Source organism: Agelaius tricolor, unplaced genomic scaffold (assembly GCF_023055355.1).
Source record: "Agelaius tricolor isolate 1412-34295 unplaced genomic scaffold, bAgeTri1.0.p SCAF_6, whole genome shotgun sequence".
NCBI lineage: Eukaryota > Metazoa > Chordata > Aves > Passeriformes > Icteridae > Agelaius > Agelaius tricolor.
Window position 1 is genome coordinate 12,171,554 of NW_027269266.1, and position 26,487 is coordinate 12,198,040.

Sequence of the window (26,487 nt, forward strand, 5' to 3'; positions counted from 1 at the left end):
GTGCTGCCTTTGTGATGCCAGGTGGAGATTGTCCCACAGCTGAAAGGCATGCTATAGCCCATCTGCATAAAATACAAGGCTCGACAGTTTTTTAATTGTCAATTTGCTGATTTTGTGGCAGAATAGATTAAAAATCTGTCTTTCAGTGACATATGAATATAACTTATGTGCATTTCCAAAACATCTGAAAGTGTAACATTTTAGAAGGTAGCACTTGTTCTGTGTAGTTCAAAAATGGGGGTGATTTTTTGTGTTGTTTTTGTCACTTCTGTGCAAATACAAATCAGTGTGAGAAATTAATGTAAAAGAATTTCAGTGTAATTTTTCCTGGGTGTGGACTTCAGCATAAAAAAGGAAACAGCAAATTTCCTTTTTTGGAAGAACATGCTGTACATACCAGCTATAGGTTGGTAAAAACCACTTAATAAAATCAATAAACAGCAACAAACATTTTTTCTGTGTATGTGTTATCTTCCTCCACTACACATGTTGTTTACATAACTTTTCTAAAACTAGACTAAAATGTTACACAGCTATGTTACAGATAACTCCTTTCAGTGAAAAACTCAACTTCAGCTTTAAGGCGTAGCTATACTGTATAAGATTACTGCCAGCATTTTTGCCATTGCCAGCTGTCTGGTTTGGATAGTAATAAAAGAGTTTGCACAAATACTGCCTCTTTTTGGTGCATAATTCACAATGAAGTTTCATTTTCTAAATGAAGAGTATCTGTATTGATATGGTTAACATTTTTGTAGCTGGAAGCAATTTTAATGCTGTGTCACTGCAGAGTTTAAAAAAAAAACTCATTAGTGATAACTCAAAACTCTGCAGCAGACAACTGCTTTTCAAATTTCTCTGAATTTCATATTTTGTAAAATGTTCCATTGGCTTTTGAACCGTGAATTCAACCAAAATTGTGTTTAATTTTCATAGGAATGTGGTTCTGCAGCAATTTATACCAGCACTAGGTCTCAACTGTCCCTCCTGGCTGTAGCTGTGCAGTTTAGCCATCCTGCTTGCATCAGCAGTGGAAGGTATAGGGCTGTACATTGAGTTATTGAAATAACTGTTCTGGCTGAAAAACAGCTTGGCCAAAAATTCATTTTCAGCTAGGTCAGTTGTTGCAGCTGGGAGATCACATGCATTGCAAGGGACGTGCTTTAGAGCCAGGGGAGGAAGGGGAAAACGTGCAACTCATAGAGAGAGTGGCAGAGAGATCTCTGCCACTGTGGCAGTCCAGAGATAAGTTGGCATAAACTGCTGTGGAAACTCACAGCATCTGCTCATGCCTGCTTCAGTGCTCTTCTGACTTGAGTAAACCATCTTAACTTGCTAGATCAGGTGAGAAATCACTCAGCAAGGTGTTATTGCTCAGCTTGTTCCACTGGCTCAGCTAAGGGGCAAAAGTATCATCCATAGCTGGCACCAGAGAGATGAAGGGTGCAAAGTGTGGAATTTTAGGGTCTGGAGAAGTTCAGCTGTCTCCTGAGTTCTCTAGTAGCAAACTGATGGATGTACTTGGCTACTATGAGAAACCTCACCTTTTACTATCTTTTGCTCTTAGAAGCAGCTTGTTGACTCCAGGCTTAAAATCTGCTCTGGAAAGCAGTAAAAGTGTATGAATAGGCAGATTGTTCTGGCCAGAACTGCTTTTTATGAAGTACTTTGTGATGAGTCTGGGTGGTTTTGATTTTTCTATTAAAAAGTCTTTTAAGGTTGAAGTTATTTTTTTTTCTGAGATTGATGAGCTTTTTGCAAGTGCTCAAATTTGCGTCAAAATCTGGATAAAGTCCACTGTTTGTTTCAGTATGTGCTTCTGCCTAGCCTTTTATCACTGCCATTGAATTAATAATCATCATTAATTATGTTCACAAAAATATATAACTGTGGTGGTTTGACAGGAAATATGTTTTCTGGGATGCTGTGGTCAGGCCAATGGGTGCTCAGATTTTAATATTGGCACCTAATGTGGCCATTGGGACATTGGACCCGCCTCTGAGCACACGGGGTTAAACGCAGGGCTCTCCCCTGGGAGGCTCTCTTGGGTTCCGGTCAGGGAAAGGTTCAGAGCTCCCCTGCCTGGCTGCGGGCTGGGCGGGGCAGGGGCAGCCATGGGGCCGGGTGAGGTAGGCCCAGGGGCAGCCATGGGGCCGGGTGAGGTAGGCCCAGGGGAAGCCATGGGGCCGGGTGAGGTAGGCCCAGGGGAAGCCATGGGGCCAGGTGAGGTAGGCCCAGGGGCAGCCATGGGGCCGGGTGAGGTAGGCCCAGGGGCAGCCATGGGGCCGGGTGAGGTAGGCCCGGGGGCAGCCATGCGGCCGGGTGAGGTAGGCCCGGGGGCAGCCATGGGGCCGGGTGAGGTAGGCCCGGGGGCAGCCATGGGGCCGGGTGAGGTAGGCCCAGGGGCAGCCATGGGGCCGGGTGAGGTAGGCTGGGCCATGGACAGAAGGGAGGGGAAGGCCCCTGCAGGATGGAAGGGTGGAGGAGCACTGAGAGGCACCGGGCAGTCACCCTGCCCCAGGAGAGACAGAGAGAGAGCCTGTGCCTGTGCTTGTGCCACCTTGAAATTCAATAGTGCCCGGCCGAGAAGGAGAAGGAGGGGGGTGTGAGAAGGTGCCCGGCTGGGCAGCCATGGGAGTTCTGGACAGACAGAGCCTCAGATTTTTAATCCTTTTCTTGGATGATGGAAACCTTACAAATGCTAATCCTCCTGGAGCTGAATGAGAAGAGAGATAGAGATGAGATAAGAGGAAATGGGCCACGAGAGAAATAGAGAAGAACTCAGGTGGAAGAGATGATGGAGTAGCTTATGCTGGACTCTTTTTGTGTAGCCATGGACAGAGCCATGTTCCTTGTGATACAGGGACTGCATTCTAGGGGGAGGCAATGCCTCAGGACCAAGAGGGTTCGGTGTGGGTAACCCTCGGCCCCAGGGGGTGAAAAATATGGGGGGGACAGGTGTCCCAAAGTTGAGATTGTGCCTTTTTGGAGTGGGACAAAGCATCCTTAAAAGTCGACCCTAGAAGCAGCTCTGGTCCGTGTTCAGTGGTGAGAGGGCTGGACATGAAAGGAAGAGGTCACCATTGGCACAAGAAGGACTCCTTCTCCTCTTGATGAACTGAGGATTGACTGTTCTGAAGGGTGGTGCCGGACCGAGAGTCGATGATTTGGGGGATGTATTGTATTGGGAATTTGAGGGGGAGGAGGAGGAGATGTATTTGATGTATTTGTGAAGTTTTCCTTTTCCTTGGGTGTTTCTTTTTTTTTCCTTTCCCTTGTAGTTAAGAAATTTTTTTCCCCCTAAGTGGGAGCCTGCTTTGCTTATTTCTGGTCACATCTCACAGCAGAAACCAGGGAGAGGGTATTCTCATGGGGGCACTGGCATTGTGGCAGTGTCAAAACGTGACAATAACATACATATGAAAAATTAAATATATATAGGATTAAATTATATTCAAAATCTCATAGATACAGATTTGTAAGGCTGTATGTAGTTCTGTGGGATGACCAGTTTTTTATTGTTTCTACATGATCATTTTTGTGGACACTGGCATTAAGAATGTTGAGAACAAGAGTTGTTCCAGTACAAGTCTCATTCTAATTGTGTTTGAATAGTGAATCTTCTTAAAAAGTTGATGTTAAATATTTGAATATTATCTGTAAACATTATTTTATGTGCTTGCTATGCAAATTCTGAACTAAAATATGAACAAACAACAACAAACCTAAAATCCTTCAGTGTTTTGTTCTTTGCTTCTGTTAATTTTTTCAGCCAACTAATTTATTCTGATAACCTGTAAAAATAAAATCAGAATAGTTCCCCAAACCAGCTGGCTGTGTTGCAGAGCATTTATAAACAATTTATCCAATATCAGCTTAGGGTGGTTGGCCTGTGACAGCCTGAATTTAGGCTGATTCAGCAGCAGAGAGCCCAGTGTAATTTTGAAGGGCAGTCAGCCTGACAGCCACCTGCCCCTTCTTAGAAGCTGTTTCCTCAGCACTCCTCTGTCCGTGTGGAGGTCTGGTTTTCACTGAGGCTTACAGAAAGTGCCATTTGACACAGAGGGGAAAGGGATGGCCCAAGGTCCAAGTGGAGCTGGCTTGGATAGAGGTGGGGGAGGTCCCTGAGTTGTTAGCACAGGGTCAGAGGTTGCTGTTGGGTAGATGCTGCAGCACTGCTGATTCTTTCAGCTGCAGTTTGCTTTCATCTGGGTTTTGGCCTCTGAAACTGTACCCTGGGTGTTAATGATAGCTCCTGGTGGGTGAACTCTGCCGTGTAACGACAGACGAGTTTCCGCTGAGTGTTCTTTGTGGTGTGCCAGCTGCTGGCTTCCTGCAGTACCCGCAGCAATAGCCGGCAGCACATTTGCAATTGTTTTTTCTTAAAGAAATAGATGAGTGAGACACTGCATGTATTGAAATTCTCCAGCTTTTTACCTAAGAACATACTTGCCTCTGTTCTCCTTTTACTTTAACAGAAAAGCTTGGATTAAAGTAAGTTTAACCAGATGTTGTGATAGTCATGGAGGCAGTACAGCCTCAGAAGCATCAGTTACAGTCAGCTGTGTAAGAGCTATATTTATATGCTTAACTAAACTTTTTGTTTCCCCGTGTGGATAAATGCGAGGTTTAAGTTGCACAAAATTAAATAGTGTCTTTATGGGAGTAGTAAGTGGTGCAGAGTATGCAGGAATTTAATATACCACATGGAACAGACCCCCGTGTTTTCTACTAGAATGGCTTAAATCATTATGTGGCATTCTTGATTGTAATCTGTCTGTGATGGAAATGCTAAATGTAGCCAAGAAGTCTTGTAGGCTGGAAAAAGCTATGTAAACAAGTTAAGTATCCAGTTCACACTTTCTCCCACCAAAAAAATTATGTTATATTTAGACTAGAGTGAAAATTAAGTTATGTCAAAAACAACTCATGGTTCTAAAAGCATTTGAAAAGTACTGAAACAACAGATTTTTTAAATTCTGTTTTAATCACAGTTGTGTGAAGAGATGCTTGTAGTAATGAAAATCCTGAAATATTTGTTACAGAAAAATGCCTACTGACAACAGCAAGATTGAGTATGGTGATAATTTTTATAAATTTCTGGAGACAACATGCTTTGCGTCAGTAAACTTGTGATGAACTATTGGAAGCTTATGTTTGAAAGAGTATGGAAAAGGGATATTTTTGACAGTGACAGTTCTAACGAGAAAAAAATGACATATATTTGTTATTGGTGCATATCCACGCTGTATATTTATCCTTAAAGAGGAAAGTTTCTAGCTGTGCATGTATAGAGGTGCTGTAGGTGTAGCAAACACTTTCAACCACAGCAATAAAAAACAAAAAAAAGTAGCAATAGGCTTGGTGTGTTTTAGTGGTTTAGGCTTGGAGAGTTGCTGCCTTTGCAGGGTGCTTGCACACCAGCATAAAGCAGCACAGGACATTGTTTTGTCCTTTCCTAAAATTCAAAGAGCTTCATTGTATCCTTGTATGAATCCTCAGGTTCTGTGGGCAGGATGCAACGACGCAGGATTTCATAGGCACAACAGTTTAAGAAGTGTAGAGGAAGTTGTAGTTGCAGACTGGATTGTCAGAGATGTAAATGTTATAGCTTAAACTAGGTATAAGCCATAGGTAATCAACATGTAAAGCACATTGCTGATGTTTTAATGAGGTGTAGCTGCAAGTCTGAGTGCTCTGCTGGACAGCATGCAGAGTTGTATTTCTCTCCTAATTTAGTGTTGAACTTCAAGCACCATACACCTGCTTTGTTAGTCTAGTTTTCCAAAATACAGCTGTCAGAGTTCATGCTGTAAATTGCAGTTCATTGATACTTGCCTGATAAAAATATTTAAATAAAAAGGAACATTTTTGTGAGAAAGAGTACCTGACTTGGCTCTTGAACTGTTTCATATATGTGGTCATCATGCACAGGTTGCTTGTTCTTGTGAGCTGTGTCAAAGTGCTACCTGTCTTTCAAGCATTGAGATGCTTTCCAGAGTAACTCCTGAACTGTGGAATCTTGGCTTCAAATTATGATTCAACAGGTCAAGAAAGTGTTATACAAATCATCTCTTCATGTGCATACAAACCAAGCCAGGGACAAGGATGGTTAATACAGCAAAGCAGTGTTCTTAAATTAGTAATGATTTGTGGTATGGTAGTACTGTGAAGATCTAGTCATGAGTTACAAGCTGTCTGTGCATGGCAGTGTGTACACACACTGTTTGAAGAAAGGTTCTTCCTTCAAAAGTGGTGCTGAGTAACCAGTGTTAATCCTGCCTGCACTACAGTGCTCTCCAAAAAGCCTGAGAACAATGGGAAGAGATCAAGGTTGCACTTGGGGTTTGCTGACTAGAAAGATGAAGGCTCTTTGTCAGTAGCTGCATCTTCAAGTTGCCTCTGTGCATCTTTTTTCTGTTCTTTTACCTTCTGTCAGCATGAAATTCTGACATGTGTGGGTTCTGAAATAGAGATATTTAATGAAAAGAGAAATTGTGGTGTGATTCTTGGGACTGTCCTGTGCAGGGCCAGGAGTTGGACTTCAGTGATCCTTGTGTGTCCCTTCCATCTCAGAATATTCTGTGAATAAATTGAGTGGGCTTTAGTAGCAATAGTCTTTTTTACAATTTGCTATGGCACTTGTTTTTCTTGTGATGAGTATTACTTAGGTGTGCAGCCAATTGCAGGAGTTTGTCATTAAGAGAAATTGTCAATAGATTTTGCTAGTGAAAACACAGAAATACAGTGAAACACATACAGAAATAGAATGAAATCAGACATGGTATGTAATTTACCCTGCCTTTATAGGTTTGCTATGTTCCATAAAAGTCTATATTCTGTAGGTTTTTCTGGCTTTCTAGAAGTTCCCTGGCTGTCTTTGGTTCCTTGTATTTAGCTCCTTGTATTCATTTTTAATGTAAGTCCCTAGAGAAGTCTGTATAGTTTGGATTGGTCAGGTCTGCAAGTAGAGAGGGATTTCAGCCCAGCATGCACAGGTCAGAGTGACCATCCACAACACAGGAGGTTTGCAGTTGAGGCTCTCTTATGTGTCTGAATGTGAATATACATCTGTTTCCCTTCAGTTTCCTTCAGGGAAGAGCATTTGGTGAGAATTTGTACTCCAGATTATGAACCCAAGTGTCTGTTTTTTCTCATGGACAATATGCTGTAAATCTGTAAATATTACAGGGAACAGTAACTGGAACCCCCACTTACACCTTTTCATCTAGCTCCTGCTATATGAGCCCTTCAGTAGGTAAGCTAGAGACAAAACTACCAGTTTTTCTGTCTCTGTGCCTTTTGTTCTGTGTAGCAGAACAAAGGTTTAATTAAAGCTCATACTAGTATATCCTGTAGGATGATAGAGCATTCCCAGAAAATGGGAATGCAAACCCTCTGGGGCTGAGGAGGGACTGGAGCCCATTTACCTTACTTCCTGTGAATGCCACAATACTCTAAAATATCTGGGATCCATTACCACCTTCTGTCATGTCCCAACTGGATCTACTGCATTTTATCTTTCTCATTGTGCAGAGATGTCAGATACCCGAAAACTTTATCATCTACAGTTGTTCTGAAACCTCTACCTGTATTTTTTCTGATTATAGATGAAATTTATGTCTTCCATCAAGAAAAACCTTCCCCACAATTCCGTGCAGTCAGGCACCTAACTTGGGCAGATTTGTTTCCATTCCATAATTCAAATCAAAACCAAAAAATAATTTGCATAAAAATACCCAGTTGCTTTTCATTCCATTATTTAGAACTGTCAGAAAGTTGAGAGCTTCTGTGAAACCCAGAAACAAACATGAGCAAATTCTATGTAAAAGCAATAATCGGTCAAACCATGTGAGTGCTTGTGAAGTTAGTGGTTCAGTCTTGAAGCAGCTGTGTCCTGTATAAACTAACAAACACCCCATACTCTGGGGACACAAGATAATACCATGAACAGTCTTCCAGCTCTGTTCTCATGAGCTGTGGCCAGCCTGCTCGTACTTGTACATGAACATTTTCATTTATTCTGCTGAAGAGGCCATGTGTTGTAGGTGCCCATGCTGGGATTTCAGCAAAAGACACAAGGGTATTTTAGAACCTAACACCTACTGATTTTTCCCACTGCATTCAGTCTTTTTTGGTGAATTTTAAGCTACTTGATCTTGTGGGAAATTTTTTAGAGCTGTATGAATCAACTGTGGGTAGTAATGTAGTGTAACTCAGAGTCTTGGCAGTTGCATTACTCTTGGTGTTTGCCTGCCTTACTGGGCACAGGGTGCGGCACAGGAGTTTCGATGTCAAACTTGTACAATTGTGGTATCTTTTCTCATGGTGTGGGCATGCACAAATGTGTATTCTCATCTCTTTTTGGACTCCCAGCCCTGGAGGGGAAGCTTCTGAACTAACAGTGACATACACTAATTGTGGCAGGTGACCTTACACAACCATACTGGAATGGAGGAGCCGGTCTCCCTAACCTAAGCAGAAAATCAGTTTTCTGTAGATTTTAACTCTCTTATAATTGAAAGTTAAGTCTTAACTAGTATATTATATATTATTTAAATACATAAAACAGTGTTTATGGAAGTGATTCTCGTGAGTACTTGGAGACTTGTTTTATTCCATTAACTTAGAAATAACCAACAGAAGTTAAGTCAAATGTGAAATACTGTTGATTCTTTTATGCTGTAGCATCACAGTAGCTGAAGTGGTATGCCTTAAAGTTTTCTCAGGAAACATTTTGAGTAAGCAGTCTTGATGTGCTGAACTTTTTGTGTAAAAGTTATTTCAGTGCTAAAGAATTTTTTATTTTGCACTTCAGTCTGTGATAACATCCCATTCTTTCCACATTACTGCAAGCAGTTCAAAACCTGCTGCGTTCATGCCTGTAAAGTTACCAGGGGCAGAAGGAACATTGTAGTCTTGAGCCATGGTGTTAGGCTGGTAGATAGATAGGCTGCTGAAGGAAGGCTTACTTATATCATTCCCATTTGGATTGGTGTGTTGCAAAGCCCTGCTCTGGGGACTGCACTTCTGTTGTCCATCTTGACTTTTCCCATCAAATTCACTTTCCCTACATGGGGATGCTCTGCTAGTTCATCTGTCATGATGCAAGGTCAGGAGCTGGACCTCTGTGAAGGGCAGCCATCACAAGGCTGGTCTGCATCCAGGGAACAAATAGTTTTGTAGGCTGAGTTTAGGATTGGGTTCTTTGATTAAAATTGCCAGCAACTCAAGCACCAGTGTTTATCCCAAATCTCTGCCTGTTTAATGAAGAATGCATCACGTAGTTTCTTAATGGTGGTCCTGGACTTTACTATGTGGTGTATTCTGACTATACTATCACAATAACACTGATTAAGTAAATAAGATAGCTGTGAAGGTCAGAAAATAAAGAATTACCAATTTAAGATTTGTGGAAAAAGCTATACCCATAAATGGCTTTCAATAGTTCTTGATTAAAGCTATTGAAAGCTTTAATCAAAAGTAACTCAAGTAACTCCTTAGTGTAAAACTTTTTTTTTTTTCAGGTGCCTTAGTAATATGGCTCTCTCAAAACAGAACAGCAAGATGCCATTTTAGTGCTTTCTTTTATAGTGAATTGCTTCTTTACAGTGAATAGTTGTACAAGCAGATATGTTTAGAGTTGTTTCATGTGCAGGCAACTTGGGGATTGTAATTAATGACATCTGTTGAGGGAGTTCTGTTGTCAAAAGTATTTGAGGTCATTGCTAGAGGTTTGTAGTCTCTGTGTAATTGCTGTCCGATGTCACTAAGGTTGTTTGGTTCTTCAGTCCCTTCTTTTTCCCCCACTTTTTTTTCAGAAATATCAATGGAATTCATTTTGCCAGTCAATAAAATTCACACTGAAAAGCATGGCCCTCAGCTAATGCTAGAAAACCTTCTGGAGGGAGGGAAGAAGGAACTGTTTTAGCAGGGTAGCTATCAAGTTCTGAAACAGTCATCCCCAGAGACTATTTCATTCTGCTTATTTTAGAAACTTGTCTCTTCCTGCTCCTTTTTTAACCAGAGCCTTGATGCTGGGGGTGGGGGCTTGGCTGTGTGACCACTGTAGTCCAGCACACAACCACTGGCTCTGGCTGAGCAGCAGGAACTTTTGCTTCCCTGTCCCCTCCAAGTTCTGTTTTTCTCCATCATCATCTCACCACTTCTGCCACACCAGGATAAGTGATTTTGTAGCCAGGTGGAAGGAACAAGACACTTTCTTTGTGGGATTAGTTTCAGACAGATCTTTTCTTGTTCCAGCTGTCCTGGTGGCCACAGTAATGCTGGCATTGATCAAAAAGGAAAGCAGTAAGAGTAATCAGCCAGGAGGTTGACTAACAAGAGGGAATAATCAGCAAGGAGAATGGGACAGCTCTCTTCAGTGACTTTCCATCCTTGCACTACATGAAAGTGGCTGTAAATGTAACATCAGCTCCAGGAGGAATCAATTCCGTGCAGCATTTCTGAACTGAGATTTAAACCCATGAAAATACAGCTCATGCTAAGAGGTGTCAGGCTGAGGGAAGCACGAGTCAAGTCCAGAAGTGTGAGTTGTGTATTCATTTCTAGGTTTATAAGTGCAGTTAGTGGTGCGTGGGGCTATGAGTCAGTTGCTGTCTGGATACTCTTTAAAAAGGTGCTTGTTTGCACGACAGCTCAGCTCCTGCTGCGCACTGAAATGTTTCCCCCGTGCTCTGGTTGCATGTTGCAGTGTAAAGCTTTGCACTGAGGCAGAGTTCAGAATGCAGTAGGGGCAGATGCCATGGAGTGTTTTCCTGTGCTTGCCATCAGCTTGGTGGGTTCTGCATTACTGGGTGAGAAGAGCAGCTCAGCTGAAGGGAATAATCCTGCAGGAGCCCAACACGTCATTGTTAATATTAACTTAATATCTGTATAAACTGTGGCCTGTGGCAGTGCTGAGCTGAGGAGTGATGAGAGGAGAGCAGCGTAGCCATCAGTATTTAATTTCAAAAGAATAAATGTGTGTATAACTCTTACCTTTCTTCCTTGATCCTATTTGCCCAGTTAATTTTCTGTAGGGATGATATTGCCATTCTAATAAATAAATTTAAAGCTTTGGTACTGCGGAGTAGTCAGTTTCTAAATATCTTTATGATTAGCAGAATGTGACGGTTCTAAATACTTAATTTACAAATTCAAAATTCTATGGAGAAATAATCCTTCCTTCTTTCTGTTGTCACTTAATGAGTAATTTCAAATTAAAAGCTCTAGAAATTTCCATCAAAGCTGATTTTATAAATAAAAAATTTTCTTCAAGCATTAGTTTGTCGAGACAGTAAAAAAAAAAACAACTTGGAAAGCATTGAATCTAAACGTTTAAGATCATGTCCATGTTTGTTTTCCTAAAATATTTAAAAAAATAGAGTAGGGTTCACAAATGTGCAGAAATAATTTTAAAATCAGTTTTTCAACAGCACACCATTTGCAGCCTTTTAGAAAGGATCCAAGTGGTGATACAGTATTAAAGAGATTTCAGTCTCTTGGCTTTAAGTTGCTTTTTTTCAGGGAGGAAAAAAAAACCTTTTTCAAGGATTCTGGAATCTTTTTCAAGGTATGAAAAATGCATATTTTATGATTGGCTTTTTGCAAATATTAAAATGAATATTACATGATTGTGTTAGAAAGTACTGCTGTATTAATTCTCTTAAGTAGTGTGTTAAATATAGTTTTAGGTTTTAAAAAATGTTAAAATAGAAACAATGCTATGTAGGATACTTTTTTTTAAAGAAAGGACTCGCAGCGAGATAGCAGCCACAGGACACCTAAATCTTTCAGAGAAAAAGAATTTATGGCCCTCTTATGAGAAGAAACGAACTTCTTCCTGCCTCGATGGTGCTGTTAGGATTCAGAGGAAGAAGCTGACGATGACCAGACAGAATCCTGTATTTGAATGGAATTTATGCATCATGTATGAAGTGTATGAATATGCAACAGGCTGTTGTTTTTAAAGGTTAATCCTTTGTTAACGGGGGTCCTTTTTAGGGCTTTTGCTGCCCAGAAAAAGGTACCCAGATGTCCGTAACTCTTTGTTTCTATTGTCTCATATTGTCCTAATTCAAATTGTCCAAATTATTATTACTCTAATTGTATTACTATTTTTATAACCATTTTATTACTATTAAACTTTTAAAATTAAAAAAAAAAAAACAAGTGATTGGCGTTTTTCACAAAGGCTTTAGAAAGGGGGGAACAAGTATAATAGAAAATAGTTAAATGTTGCATAAAAATATTAATTCATTGTAACAATTGGGATTTTATTCAGTTGCAGTCATCTCTGGTTGAATACTGACATGACATTTGTAGCTCCACCAAGGGTTTCCAAAGGCTTCCTTTGGCCAGCCGGTGCGCTCGGAGTGATTTGTTTGGGTTTATTCCCTCGATGGAAGAATCTGCCGGGACTTGCAGGGAATGCATTCGGCGCTGCAGCGGCCGCAGGAGGGTGGGAGGACGAGGGTGTGCATGGCTTGGTTTGCATGGGGCAGCAGTCAGAGCTGAGTCCCACCAGCAGATCTGTGCTCGCGTTTCCCAGCCCTCGGCAGCCGGAAAAGCTGTTCAGCTGGGGAGGCAGAGGAAGAGAGCTGGAAAAGCTGTTCAGCTGGGAGGCAGAGGAAGAGAGCTGGAAAAGCTGTTCAGCTGGGGAGGCAGAGGAAGAGAGCTGGAAAAGCTGTTCAGCTGGGGAGGCAGAGGAAGAGAGCTGGAAAAGCTGTTCAGCTGGGAGGCAGAGGAAGAGAGCTGGAAAAGCTGTTCAGCTGGGAGGCAGAGGAAGCGAGCCGCTGCAGAGAGGCATTGGCGCAGCCATATATGGGAAAGGACATTTTCCTTGTTAGCCTTGCCGGGACGCTGTGCCCAGAGCTGCATTCATCACGCGGATGCGCTTCCACTGGAACGTTTGTCTTCCAAACGGTCTTAATCATAGCTTTAGCACTGTGTCACATCTTTGCTGACTTATTTATATAATCTGTGTGGACATCCACTCTTAGTCTGCCCTAAAAAGGTGAACTGTTTGTAGTTTTCTTGTCTAGGCTAACAAAAAAGTTGGTGCTCATCTGATGCCAGCAGCTTGGCTTTTTTCTTACTGATAAGTCCACCCCATTCTGGGCTGTACTAAAAGCAAAACTGCTTCTCAAATAACAAAATATCCTTTCACTTGAGGGAAGCAAGGTTTGCTGAACACAGCACACCTACCATAAAACCAGGAAAGAAGAAGCTGAAAATTGAGCAACCTGTTAAAGACTTTTGCTGTCCAGACTCCTGGTCTGGTATGTGAGCTCCTAACCATGTAACCACTGTCTTTCCAAGCCTTGGTTCAGTCCCTTCATCTGTCTTCCACCTGCTCACATTCCTGGTGTCACTTTCCCTCTGATCAAGGTTTGTGGTTGCACAGGTTGAATTTAGGTGATTACTTACAAAGGGACTTAATAAAAGTGTTCTGGAAGAGAGTTTTTGTGAATGAAGGACTGCAACAGTGTGCAGAGAGAAATTCAAGTTGTGTATATGCAGAAAGTAGTGTTCAAAAGTTAGGTAAGATAGAAGTCATGCTTCAATTTTCTCCTCTCTTTTTAACCCCTAATTTCTTTTGTGCTTATGCATAACATCTGTCAAAGTAGTTCAAAAGCGTATTCTCTTAATTCTGCTGTGTCTAAACTGCACTGCCTGTCCTCTCACCATAGCATCCACTGAAAAGTGAGCCAAAATGATTTATCAGAAAAATATGAGCCATCTAATACTGTTGTTGGATACAATTTGTTAGCAAAGGTTTGGCTTCTGTTTGAAGTTTTCCCCATCAGATTTTGGAGTGGCCATCCCTTCTCTGGTAGGTCTGGCTGTGCAAATGTGCAAATTAACAATTGTGTTTCAGTGTGCAAAAACGAAAGCTCAACTGCTGCACTAATTTGAGCATTGCTTACTTTGTTGCTAATTTATACAAAAAACAGTACTTCTTCTAGAAAAATGACATATTCCGTTTAGGAGATTCTGCCAAATTCACTTTCCTTGGCTATACTGCACGATATTTTTTAGGACAAAAAGTTATTAAGAATACTTTTGTTTCAAGCATGACTAGAAAGGCTTTAATTAGCAGCAACATTTTAGGGTGTTCAAGGAAACTGGCCGTTATCATCTAAGTTCTCAGAACTCTTATAATGAATAAAAGAGAAATATAATTTAAAATAGTATCAAAATTTAAAAGGCAACTGACCCTGGCTGACTACCTGCTATTAAGGTAGGAAACAATTTAGAAAAATTTAGCCTTTCATTAGTACTTACAGCACTGAACAATTGTTTTTTTTTCTTTGATATGGGTGGTATCCATTAATTCTCTGTTGTCTAAAGAAGAAAAAACGGGTAGATTTTAAGTCAGGGATGCTTTATGGTGCATATTTTGATATGAAATTTCTAGTTTGTTGGATAAAGTGCAAATCTGTAAAATGCCCTTTGAAGATTATGAAGAAAATGTTTTGTAAAAAACATGTTTTGGTGTTTATCTTAAAACAGAGGCGTGAGTCTAGAAGCTCTGTTTCCGTCCTGTAGGACTGTGGTAGCTTTATTTAGAAGTCTCTCTGTGATAACATTCAGAGCATAAATATTTTTTATAAGGTGTTAAAAATTTGGTCTGGGTTCTTCCTCCCAAGTCAACAACGTTTCCAAATTTCTCATAGCTTGTTAGTTTACCTAGCAGAAGAGCATTTCAAAATAATTTAAGAAGCTACCCTGTTTGATGTCTTCTAAATACAGTGTAGCCCACAAACATGGTTTGTATTAGGGCAAAGCTGTCCAGTGGTACAACTAAGATAATTAGATTTACATTCGTTCCGTGTTCCTTGTCTCCTCTGAAACACTGTTGTGTGTCCACAGCTTCATGAAATTATCTTTTTTGCACTTACTCATTAGAGTAAATCATCCAGTTTGGTTTCTGTTTTGTCTTCCAGACTAATTTCAGATGGCTCACATGTGCTGGCGTCCTCTGTTGCTTGATATGGAATGGATTTGCCCAGCAAGGTAAGGCACTTGATTGCACTGCAGTAGTTAATTGCTGCTTTAAAACTGTATCTGTTTAGCAGTTATTTATGTGGAAAAATATATCCTCACTAGACAAATGCTAATGGCAGTAGGTCAGTCGTATCTCTTGTCAATAACCTGTAGTTAGAACTTAGTTTACAAAACCAGAGTGAACCAAAGTGAAATGCTGTTGTTGTAAAACGCCTTTTTATACCTGAAGTGACGGATTTGCGTTCCTCACTAGGTGGAAGCGACTGCATAAAAGCAAATGCAAAGTCATGTGGGGAATGTATACAAGCAGGACCAAACTGTGGCTGGTGTAAAAAAACAGTAAGTGTTGCAAAAATCTTCTTATGGTTTGGTTTTTCCCCTTGGTTTCAGACTCTAGTAAATACTTTACCCGTATAGAAATGACTGTTTTCATTAATAGTAATTTCCTGTAGTTCTTCAATTCGATACTTATTTGGACTTTAAAAATCAAATGCTGTGATTTTTCTGATTTGAGTATAAACATTTTTCACAATGTGTTTACTTCTCCTTTTCTAAATCCTAAGTGTATACAGACCCTATAAGCCGTCTCATAGTTATTTAAAATTACTCCACTGTGGAATCTGTCTGAGTATGCTTAATTATAGTCTTCCAATGACATTAGAGTTAAAGCTAATTTTAGACAGATGTAGGTGGAGCAGGGAAAGAGATTGAAGGGGATTTTTCTTCTAAAAGAAAGATTTTCAAATTTTAGTTTTCTGTTGATAGACTTGAGGAGTAAGAGATAGGTTTGTGTGGGTGGCTAGTTTGTTTCATTATGAAACAAAAAGGGTATGTTAAGAAAAATTAAGTTTAGGAAACTGCAAAATATAAAATATAACCACCGTATGCTGGCATATCTTCTTCAGGTTAGAAACAGAAGAAATTATTTTCTATAGCTCTTCTTTGGTTTGTTATTGAAACTGAGAAATTTTCCTTTTTCTTGCTAGATGATAATTTATTTTTATTTCTATATATTGCCTACTTACTATTCCCCAAACCAGCTTATAAACTTGCAATATTTAATTAAACTGATTGATTTTATAATTTCACCTTGAGCGATCAGATTTCCTGGAGGTCTGTGTCACCAAAAACTGACAAGCTTTAGTATACATTTATTTATATGCATATTTTAAGGGAGGGAGCAGAATCAGAATTGCCAAGTTTCTCAATTAGAAGCCTTATTTATTTATATTTGAGGTTATAGCTTTTTTAAGGTTTGATGTAATGATAATTTGTTGTTCAGAACAAAGTTAAGGATTGATTTTGCTTACGGGTGTTGCTTTCAGATTGAATTTCCCCAAAATTATTTCCCCAAAATAATTGTCTGTCTTTGCCCTGCTCTGTCAGCATATAGCTGTTACTTTGTTGTGGAGTACCAAGGTACACTTATATAATCTTAATTAAAAAGGAAAGAATGTTAAAAGCAGGCTGTATGAGTAGGTTCACGTTGGTACCATGTGAAAATGAAAGTTTTTTCTACTCACAGTCACTTCTAGAGTAGCCAATTTAAACAGATGTGCCACTTCTGATTGAGTTGGCATTGGGCTTTATTTTTTTCCTCTCTTGTATCTTATACACAGATAAGTATAAGTAGATGCAAACTCCTGGAGTAAATAGTAGTCATTGAATATATGTAGTATCATTTAATGTATTTCAAGACTGTATGTTTTATTACTGAAATTTGGGAAAAAAATAGATGTGATCATTGTAGAAAGAGCAGTTGTGGGTAGAATATAACAATTTGCACTTTTGCTGTGTTTTCTAGGACTTTTTGCAAGAAGGAGAGCCAACATCTGCCCGGTGTGATGACTTGGCAGCACTGAAGAGTAAAGGCTGCCCCATGGAAGATATAGAGAATCCCAGAGGCAGCAAACAGGTGCTCGAAAATAGAGAAGTAACAAATCGTAAGAAAGGTGCTGCAGAGAAGCTGAAACCAGAAGCCATTACACAGATCCAGCCACAGAAATTATCACTGCATCTAAGAGTTGGTAAGGAGAGTTTCGTTCCAGTTTTGGGATGATTCTCTGTCGCTGCCACGTCTTCATTTTTTGATTTGCATGTGTAACCATTTTGTTATAGAAATGACTATTTTTCAGATAATGTGAATGATAGCAGAGCCATTCAGTTAGCTCCAGATGTTTGGGTACTCCAAATACTGTTTGATTTTTGAGGAAGATTAGATATTATCACTTGCTCTATTTTTCCAATAGAATTTAGGAGAAAATTGATACAACATGGATTGTTAGATATATCAGAAAGGTAAAATTGTTTTGTTTTCAGTATTTTGTAGTTGATTTTCTAAAGTGTGCCTGTAGGATAAAAGTAGAGGAGTCAGCAAAAACATCAAGTTACTGGAGCATTTCCTTTTGCTTGAAGTTCTGCTGTTTCCTGAAGTGTGCATGTCTGAACGAAGTGCTTTTGTAGTTATGCAGCACAATTTTTGGATTGCTACGTAAAATACCTTCCCGAGGCTACAGATGTGGGCACAGAACCACAGCAGTGAAAACACAAAGTAATTGTGTAGCATTTCTAACCCCTAAAGAGAACTTTATCTAGTTCAAATGAGGGAGGTGGGGAGGAGCAGGGCTAGTGGCTCACTTGAGCCCAATGGAGATTGTCCTCAGGGAGAGTTCCTAGGTACTGTAGACACATTGAGCAGCTGCCTTGTGTTTTCCTGGAAGAAGAGCTTGTACTTGGGGTCAGCTGCTTGGTGGTAGTTGCAGTAGTAATTGGAAGGTGATGTGAAGCAGGCTCAGCATGATGTAGAGAGAAAAGTAATGAAAATTTTTTTTGCAATTTTGGTATGGCTCCTATTTATTTCTAATGGGAACTTTTTTGCTTCAAACCAAATTACTGTTCCTCTGCTGACACAGAAGTTTCTTCATCAGAACATACCAGGGACCTGGGCAACCAGAATCTAATTACCCAAAAGATGTTTGCAAGCACTTCCATTGCTATTAGTTCTCTGACAGACTGAGAACTGCAGAGAGATACTTGCTTTCTGTGCAGGCTTTTTGAAATACTAGCTGAGGAAAATTGAAACAGATTTTTGTGCTGGCTTTTTTCCCCCCTTTGTTGTTTGGGGTTTTTTTTTGTGAAAACCATGTTACATAGCTGTGTGATTTGCCCATGTAATGTTTTTCTCACTTCACTAATTTTGCTGATGTTAAGTAAATGTTTCCTAATTTTTAAGCAAACTTAAGTAGCAGCAATACTGCCATTTAAGTTCAATGACTGAGAGGAGTGGGCAATCCTATTGATTTAATTCCATATTTCATATAAAATAGGCAAAAGAATACTGTTCCAGTTTCTGGGAAAGGGGGTGTGTGGTATGTGTGTGCAGTCCTTCTGCACTGTCTTTCAGCATCAGAGTGAGACTACATTCTTCTGTAGGCAAAATGCAGGGTCTGGGCTTACAATCACAACAAATACTAACTTGCTGTTCTCTCACTGCCATTTCTGTGCTCTGAGCTTGGTAGATGCAAAATAACTTGCAATATTCCATCCAGAATTATTTTTTCTTTTATAAACCTATTAAAATAATGTAGTTTTTAACTTTTGAGAATTGCTGAAGTCATCTTGGATGAAAATAGATGTTGAAAATTTGTGCCATTAGGTCTTACAGGAGCCTTGTTAGAATGACTGCAAGTATGAAGATTTGAAATTGCAGCAATTATAAGAAGCTTGGGTTTTGGCATGATAATTTTTCTGTGGGGAGATAAAGTACCTCAGAAATACAAAGTTGAACATTTGAAAGAAACACTTGTTGACATTTTTTTTAATCATAATTTGTTGTTAAGCATTTCAGTCAACAGGAGAAAAAAATAACTCACCTTAATAACTCACTTTTAGTAATTCAAAACCTTCATAAGGATTTACAAGCCTTTCCTTAGAAAGGCATTTTTCTTGCCAGTGCAGTTACGGAATTTTTAATGGTTTCTGTTTGTTGTTTAATCTCCAAAACAGGGGAACCCCAGACATTTTCATTAAAATTCAAGAGAGCTGAAGACTACCCCATTGACCTTTATTATCTTATGGACCTCTCCTATTCTATGAAAGATGATTTAGAGAATGTGAAGAGTCTCGGAACAGCTCTGATGTTAGAGATGGAAAAAATAACTTCAGACTTTCGGATTGGTAAGAAAGATTTGCCTATTCTAAAAATACAATAATTTTCTTCTAAGTTTGCTTCCTCGTGTTTTTCACATTATTGTATATGAAGAGTATTTTTTTTTTCAGTTTAGCAGTATTATGGCAGATGTTCTAATACATAGGACCTGTTGAACAGCGTAAAAGTATTTGGCATTGGTGGAGAAGATGGGACATAAACAAGTATAAGAGCTATTTCTGATGTCAGTTCAGCTATAATGCATTTGAATTCTGTTGTGTGATAATAGAAATGAGACTTCCATTCTTCAACTTACAGGGATTTTGTTGTTCTTTTCTTAGGCTTTGGCTCTTTTGTGGAGAAAACTGTGATGCCTTATATAAGTACAACACCAGCCAAACTCAGAAATCCTTGTACAGGGGACCAAAACTGTACAAGTCCATTTAGCTATAAAAATGTGCTCAGCCTTACCAGTGAAGGAAACAAGTTCAACGAACTTGTAGGTAAACAGCATATTTCTGGGAACTTAGATTCTCCTGAAGGTGGATTTGATGCAATAATGCAGGTTGCAGTTTGTGGGGTAAGTGTGTTTGTTTGGTTTTTTTTTTTTTTTTACTTTTCTTTTAGATGAAATTGTTTGAATGCAGCCTTAGTGTTTTATGGTGGCTGACATTTGAGTATGTCACCTCCTGTGAGCAAGACAGGGTAGGTGAGGAAGAATTGAATGAGTGAATGAAACTGGGAAATGTGAAGGGGCCAAACAGAGGTTGTGATCATAGCACATAGGGACTAAGCTTTTAAAGTTTGCTGTAGAGGAAGACTCAGGTTCTGCTTTAAAATGTATGAGATCCTGAGTAAGCAATTATTCTCAGATTATTTTTAAGGTCTGTAACCTTGTTGTGGTTGCAGAAATTTGGTGTGTTGTGACTTTTACTAGTTTCTCAAAGTAGATGGAAAACTGGTTTTTTACTTAGTTTTGAAGGCCTAAAGATTACTTGTTTCTGTCATTTTTTCAGACTGTTCTATGCACCTGTACAAAATGGACTCCCAAAATAGGAATACCCAAGTTTATTGCTTTGTTTCAATATTATTTTTGCTGTTGATCAATGGATTCAAGACCTTCTGAAATGATCTGGAGTCTTGATTTAAAATGCAGTGTTTATCATAAGCCTTTCAGGTTTTTTTTGGTTGTAACTCTTAGTATATGACACTTCTGCATGGTCTTCTTTCATTAAATTAGCTAGGGCTTCAGTTCTATGGATAAATTTTAAAGAATAGAAAAGGGCAATTTACATAATTAAACAGTTGTGAGCCAGGATGCTGGTGGGCCAGTCCTCTGGCAAGCACTGTGCTGGGTGCAGATCTGCACTAGGTTGGCAAAGCCTGATGATTCTCCAGGGTCTTATGCTGGGCAGCTCAGCACTGCAGCAGTGCTGCACATCAGCATCCTGGGGCTGCCTGCTCATGGCATGGGAGTGGAACTGGCACTGAAGAGCCTGATTTCTAAACCCTGCCACTATTCAGATACTCCACTGAGAACTGAACAGGGTCTATCTCAAAAAGAATCTTTTTGGCCTTTGATGAAAAATCTGCAGCAGATATTTTGGAGCAGACATTACATGAAGCACAAGTGTTTCCAAGGTTTACATGAATTAATGTTTTCCAGGGTGACACTTCTGCAATGTGACTTCTCCTAAGTCTCTAATTTTCCATGTGCTTCTCTCGCAAGAGTTGGTTCCCAATGGTTTAAAATAAATTGGTACAAAATACCAAAAATATGCTTGTGTTTTTCCCAAGGAACAAATTGGCTGGAGGAATGTTACAAGACTATTGGTGTTTTCCACGGATGCTGGATTCCACTTTGCAGGAGACGGTAAACTTGGTGGAATTGTTCTGCCAAATGATGGGAAATGTCATCTGGAAAATAATGTGTACACAATGAGCCACTATTACGTAAGTCATTATATCATCTTCTAGGGAAATGAATACTTTATGATGCTTAAGCTCAAAAGAACTCATTGGGTCATCTGATATAGTGTCAGACCACTATGTCTTAGAAAATTTATCTGTTTACATTAAGTGATTTTACTTAAACTAAAGCAAATGTGCAGGAATTAATCTAGTCTTAATTGGAAAATTTCAAGAAATGGCAGCTTTCATGCTATGACTATATGTTGCTGGATTTTAAACTTTTTGATGACTAATAGTCCTGTGTGCTACACTGAATCACAGAATATTCTGATTTGGAAAGGATGCACAGGGGTCATAGAGTCCAACTCCTAAGCTGGACTTGTATGTCCACTGGAAAACTGATAGTTGTGTCATGAGTTTATTATTTCACCAGTATTCATTTTCAGAATAGTTTACTAGTGAAAAATACTGTAAAATATCTGCTTGAATTTTTTTTAAGACTGAAATCTTCTGATGCAAAGTTTATGGTGAGAGTATGGTTAACATTGCATTCGTGGTTTATTGGAAGGGAGATCTGACAAATAATGCAAAGAGAAAAAATTACCAGATGGGGTAACCACAATAAGCTTCACCAAGTTTGTGTGTTCATATATTCCTGACTTGGAGTGAAAATAGCACAATCAAAAACCTAAAATCAATTCAGTTTTATTTCACCATTTCTTTGTGAAACAGTGCAAAAAGTAGTGGTTTTGAGGGACTGAAGATAATTTTCTGAGGACATTGAGATTAAGGATTTAACCTTTTGTATGGCATGGAATCTGATAACATCCATGTGAGGAAACACCTATCTTTATGAGGCATATATGAAATCTTACCAGTGCCTGTTTGTTTTCAGAGGTTGTTTTGCTTTAGAACTGTGACATGCAGAATTAGGAGTTCTGTGTATGTTTCTAAAGATGATTTGTATTTATGATGTCAGTCTTTTTGATTATTTTCTAACAACATGTCTCAAATTTGAATTTAATTTTATGCTTGACGTTTTAGGATTATCCCTCTATTGCTCATCTGGTACAGAAACTTAGTGAGAACAATATTCAGACAATCTTTGCTGTTACTGAAGAGTTTCAGGCAGTCTATAAGGTAAAGAAATTACTCTGAAGTCATTAAAATTGACTTATTTGAAATTAAAGTAATTGTGGAAGTAAGTGATCGTAGAAGTAATATTTTGCTACCCACATACTTTATTATTAAGCTTTTTTTATTTCTTCAAATCAAAGCTGATTCTCTGTAATTTCCAGTGAGAAAGTGCCCCTTCTCCTAGCTACTCTTTATAGGTATGACTGAGTGGAGAACACATTTGCAGTTCTAATTTTTGTGAACGTTTTTACATCAAAATAGCTGGGGGGGGGTGTGGACACTGAATCAGGGGACACGCTTATGAAAGAACATATTTTGTCTCTTTTGTTCTATTTATATATCCCATGTTTAAAATTAACTAAACTGCTGGATGTGATTGTGCAATAGGAAATGACTTTGTAAAGGACATGCATATTTTTCCTTCTTTTAACCTGTTTTTTTGGTTTTGGGGTTCTTTCTTAAACTGTATTCAAATTTTTGTTGGAAAATGACGCCTGCCTATTTTTAATGTATTCTAAGTGTGGTTGAAGAGAGATTGTGGTCAGCTTGTACAAGGCTTAGTTTCTCTTACCAAATGTAGAGTTTGTGCCAGTAAGGCTGTGTATAACCTCAAAAATGTGTTCATCACTGCAACACAGCTTTATTTTCTGAAGCACTTGACTAGTTAATCCACTAATGCATTATATCACCATTTTTACTGCAAATTATACTCTGTTTGATAGTAAGACTGTACTTTTCCTTCTTTTTTGTCAATATTGAAAGGAACTGAAAAATCTGATACCCAAATCAGCAGTGGGAACATTGTCTTCAAATTCCAGTAATGTGATTCAGCTGATCATTGATGCATACAATGTAAGTTCAGATTTTAGGTATTAATTTTTCTTGCTCATAAGTTTTTCAAGCAGAGACTCTGAGGTGGATTAGTAAGTGTTCTACACTATAAATACAAGTGTATTTATTGCTGTAAAATATTGTAATCATTAAGCCTCTGTGGCAGTAAGAGGTTAGATGAGTAAAAAGATACACTCCTAAAGTCATTTTAAATGGCATTACAAGGAAAACTTACCATCCCCGTTTTCCCTTTCAAAAAATAAAATTCACAACCAAATCCTACACTGTTTCTTCAGCTTCTTCACTTTTACCTTCTTCCATTTGTTAGCAAAAAAGGCCATTTTGCTGGGTTTGGCCCCACAATATTTTCTTCATTGCTGCATTGTGTGTAAATGAGGCTCCCTTCTTCTTTGGAGTACATGGGGTAAACAAGTGCCTCCAACATCTGTGGAAACCTGTCCTTACCTTGTAACAAGCTCAGACATGGGAAGGAGTGACCACAGAGTGACTTTGGGCAGCCCTGGGCTGGTGTTTCTCAGCACATTGGAACTTAAATAATTCCAGTGTGCCTCTGGGGTTGGTGCTTAGACCTGGGCATAGTTGTATAATGTCTGCTCTTCAACAGAACACTTCTGCAACTCAGTTTGAAATTAGGTAATAACTGCTGTTTCAGTCCCTTTCTTCAGAGGTCATCCTGGAAAATACTAAGCTACCAAAAGGAGTGACAATCAGTTACAAGTCTTTCTGCAAGAATGGAGTGAATGACACACAAGAAGATGGAAGGAAGTGTTCTAACATTTCTATTGGAGATGAGGTAACTCAGAGTATATGATCTGCTGCCCAAATACAAAATGCACTTAAAAAGTCCAACACAGCATTTCTTTTTAATAGTACAGACAAAACTCCTTGTAGTAACATGACACCTCCCTTTTCTTTTTTTTTTTGCAGGTTAGATTTGAGATTAATATAACAGCTAATGAATGTCCAAAGAAAGAACAAAATGAAACAATTAAAATTAAACCACTGGGATTCACTGAAGAAGTTGAAATTAATCTCCAGTTCATCTGTGAGTGTCAGTGTCAGAGTGAAGGAGAACCTAATAGTCCAGCCTGCCATGCAGGAAATGGAACATTTGAATGCGGTGCGTGCAGGTAAATAAATACACATTTTCTTTATTTTTGCCAAAGAGAAATATGAGCAAGATCTTTATTTCCTTAATTAGGGTTTACTTGGGTTTACTAATTTTTTTTTTAAAGAACAAGAATTGCTGTTACAGGCCTGTTTCTTTTAGGATACTCTGAAATACTGCCATATCTCTGCAAATAATCCCTATGCTTAAATATTGATCATTAGATCAGCATTGTTTTATGAGTCAGAATTCAAATTTGGCCTTGAGTCAGTACTTTAAAGGATATAGATCAGTTTTTGGTGTTCCTTTTTAAATCAAGAGAACAGATTTTCCTATCTATGTGTAGAAAAACGTCTTATACTTGGTGTCACTGTCACTGGTGTCCACTTGGCTTCATGTGGGTGAGAACAGGCCTGTGGGTAAGCACAGCCTTTTGTTTTGTAAATGCAGCACTTTCCCAATGATCTGTTGTCTCTGATGGACACCATGTAACAGTCTGTTGATCACTGATGGGAACAAGAGCAACCTCCATTTTCTCATCTGTATCTTACCCTTGATGATGAGAAGTGCTGATCCCTGAAGTTCTCAGTTTGGCAGCTCTGAAGATCATCTACTCTCCTTCTTAATTGCTGTTCATAAGAACCTTTTCATTGAAATACAACAGCATTACAGGGAACAGTTGTTGTCACTTGCGAAATAATTATTATTCTGTCACATGAGAGAGGGATTAATAATGATTATGTGACAGTTTAGTTAGAGGGAGTGACACATAGTCTCTCACCTGGAATATCAGATAAGATAATCAGCATAAAAGCAGCTTAGTCCAGTTTGCTCCAGTGCCTTCAAGAACTAGTACATAGGTGTCTGTTGGAAACCTCATTTGAAGTTTAAGTTGAAATATCCCTTGAGAGAGCAGTCACTTTTAGTGCTGTTCTTTGTGCTATTCTTGTGGCCTTTTTTTTTTTGTGTGTGACTTTCAATGAAGGTTACATTTTCAGTCATGCTTTTACCTTGCAGATGTAATGAAGGACGTATTGGAAGACTATGTGAATGTAGCACAGATGAAGTAAATAGTGAGGATATGGATGCTTACTGCAGGAGGGAGAACAGCACAGAAATCTGCAGTAACAATGGAGAATGCATTTGTGGACAATGTGTGTGCAAGAAAAGGGAGAACACCAATGAAGTGTATTCTGGCAAATACTGTGAATGTGACAACTTCAACTGTGATCGGTCAAATGGTTTAATCTGTGGAGGTGAGAGATGCTTCAGCTTTCTGCAGGCAAAGCTGGTCAGCAGTTCACAAGTCTGTCTTCTCTGCCCAGCAAAGTAGAGATACTTAGCTAAAAGATCATAGCCACTTGATAACAGAGATGAGGATACTCACAGATTTAGTGATTACAAACACTTGTCTGTTAATAAAACAGCCCTCTGAACAGGTAGTCTGTTAATGCACATTTCACCTTCCTTCAATCACAGCTCCAAGAAGGGCATAAAGTGAACTTGACTTCTGCTGCTTATCACAGAGTTACCCTCAGGTATTTCAGTAAAGAAGGCTGAGACAGCTGTCCTGAGATTGTAATGTTGTACTGGCTCAGTGTAAGTAAGCACTGTGTCAAAAGAACGAGAGAATGCTCTCAGCTTACTTGTAATAGTGAGTACTTGACAGGATACCAGTGAACTGCTTGACACTGTTCTGAAGGGTAAGTGAAGACTAGAATGTGCAAGATCCAGAAAAACACCTTAAGCACTTGAAGCAAGACTTTGATGCTAGTTAATTCCTGAAATCAAAAGCAATTTAAAACATCATTCAGCACCCAGTATCTAAATTATTTTGCTACTTTGCATGTGGAAGTATCTGGTAGGAGTATAACTACTACTTCAGTGTTGTCTGTGCTGCAAAAATAAAACAAAGAAGCCACAAGCTCTAACTGAGTGATGAGAATACCTCATTTGTCTGATTTGCTCAGAATCCACTATTGCTCTACAAAGGATGGGAGCAATGGTGGTGATGTTCCAGAATACACAGTGACAGGAAAGTGTTGACTGAAACACTTCATTCATTGGAGAAGGAGGGGAGCCAAACACCTTTCCTTGTCATCCAGATCAGTATAAAGGCATCTTGTTGCTTGTGCAGAGAGTGTAAGGAGCATGAAGTTGGGTTGGTTGTGTGAGGTCAGAAGTACAGCAGCTGAATGTTGGTGTCCTGTGGAGCCAAAGCTGTTTCATTTTTCTGTGTTTTGAATACTTGGTTAGTGCACTCCTCATCTTTTTAAGTCTTACTTTGTACATTTGTATAGTGATAGATATGAAGACAGGA

The 26,487-nt window shown here is 39.2% G+C and overlaps 1 protein-coding gene across 1 annotated transcript in view; it reads left to right on the top strand.

Annotated features, from left to right (window-relative positions):
• Nucleotides 1–26,487, top strand: part of ITGB1 (integrin subunit beta 1) — a 46,478-nt gene that overhangs the window by 7,017 nt on the left and 12,974 nt on the right. The window contains exons 2-12 of the mRNA XM_071428690.1: nt 14,952–15,021; nt 15,266–15,351; nt 16,817–17,039; nt 19,018–19,188; nt 19,501–19,739; nt 20,957–21,112; nt 22,115–22,210; nt 22,970–23,059; nt 23,712–23,852; nt 23,987–24,189; nt 25,185–25,423. Coding sequence (XP_071284791.1) covers nt 14,952–15,021; nt 15,266–15,351; nt 16,817–17,039; nt 19,018–19,188; nt 19,501–19,739; nt 20,957–21,112; nt 22,115–22,210; nt 22,970–23,059; nt 23,712–23,852; nt 23,987–24,189; nt 25,185–25,423 — 1,714 coding nt within the window. The remainder of the gene's footprint in view (nt 1–14,951; nt 15,022–15,265; nt 15,352–16,816; nt 17,040–19,017; nt 19,189–19,500; nt 19,740–20,956; nt 21,113–22,114; nt 22,211–22,969; nt 23,060–23,711; nt 23,853–23,986; nt 24,190–25,184; nt 25,424–26,487) is intronic.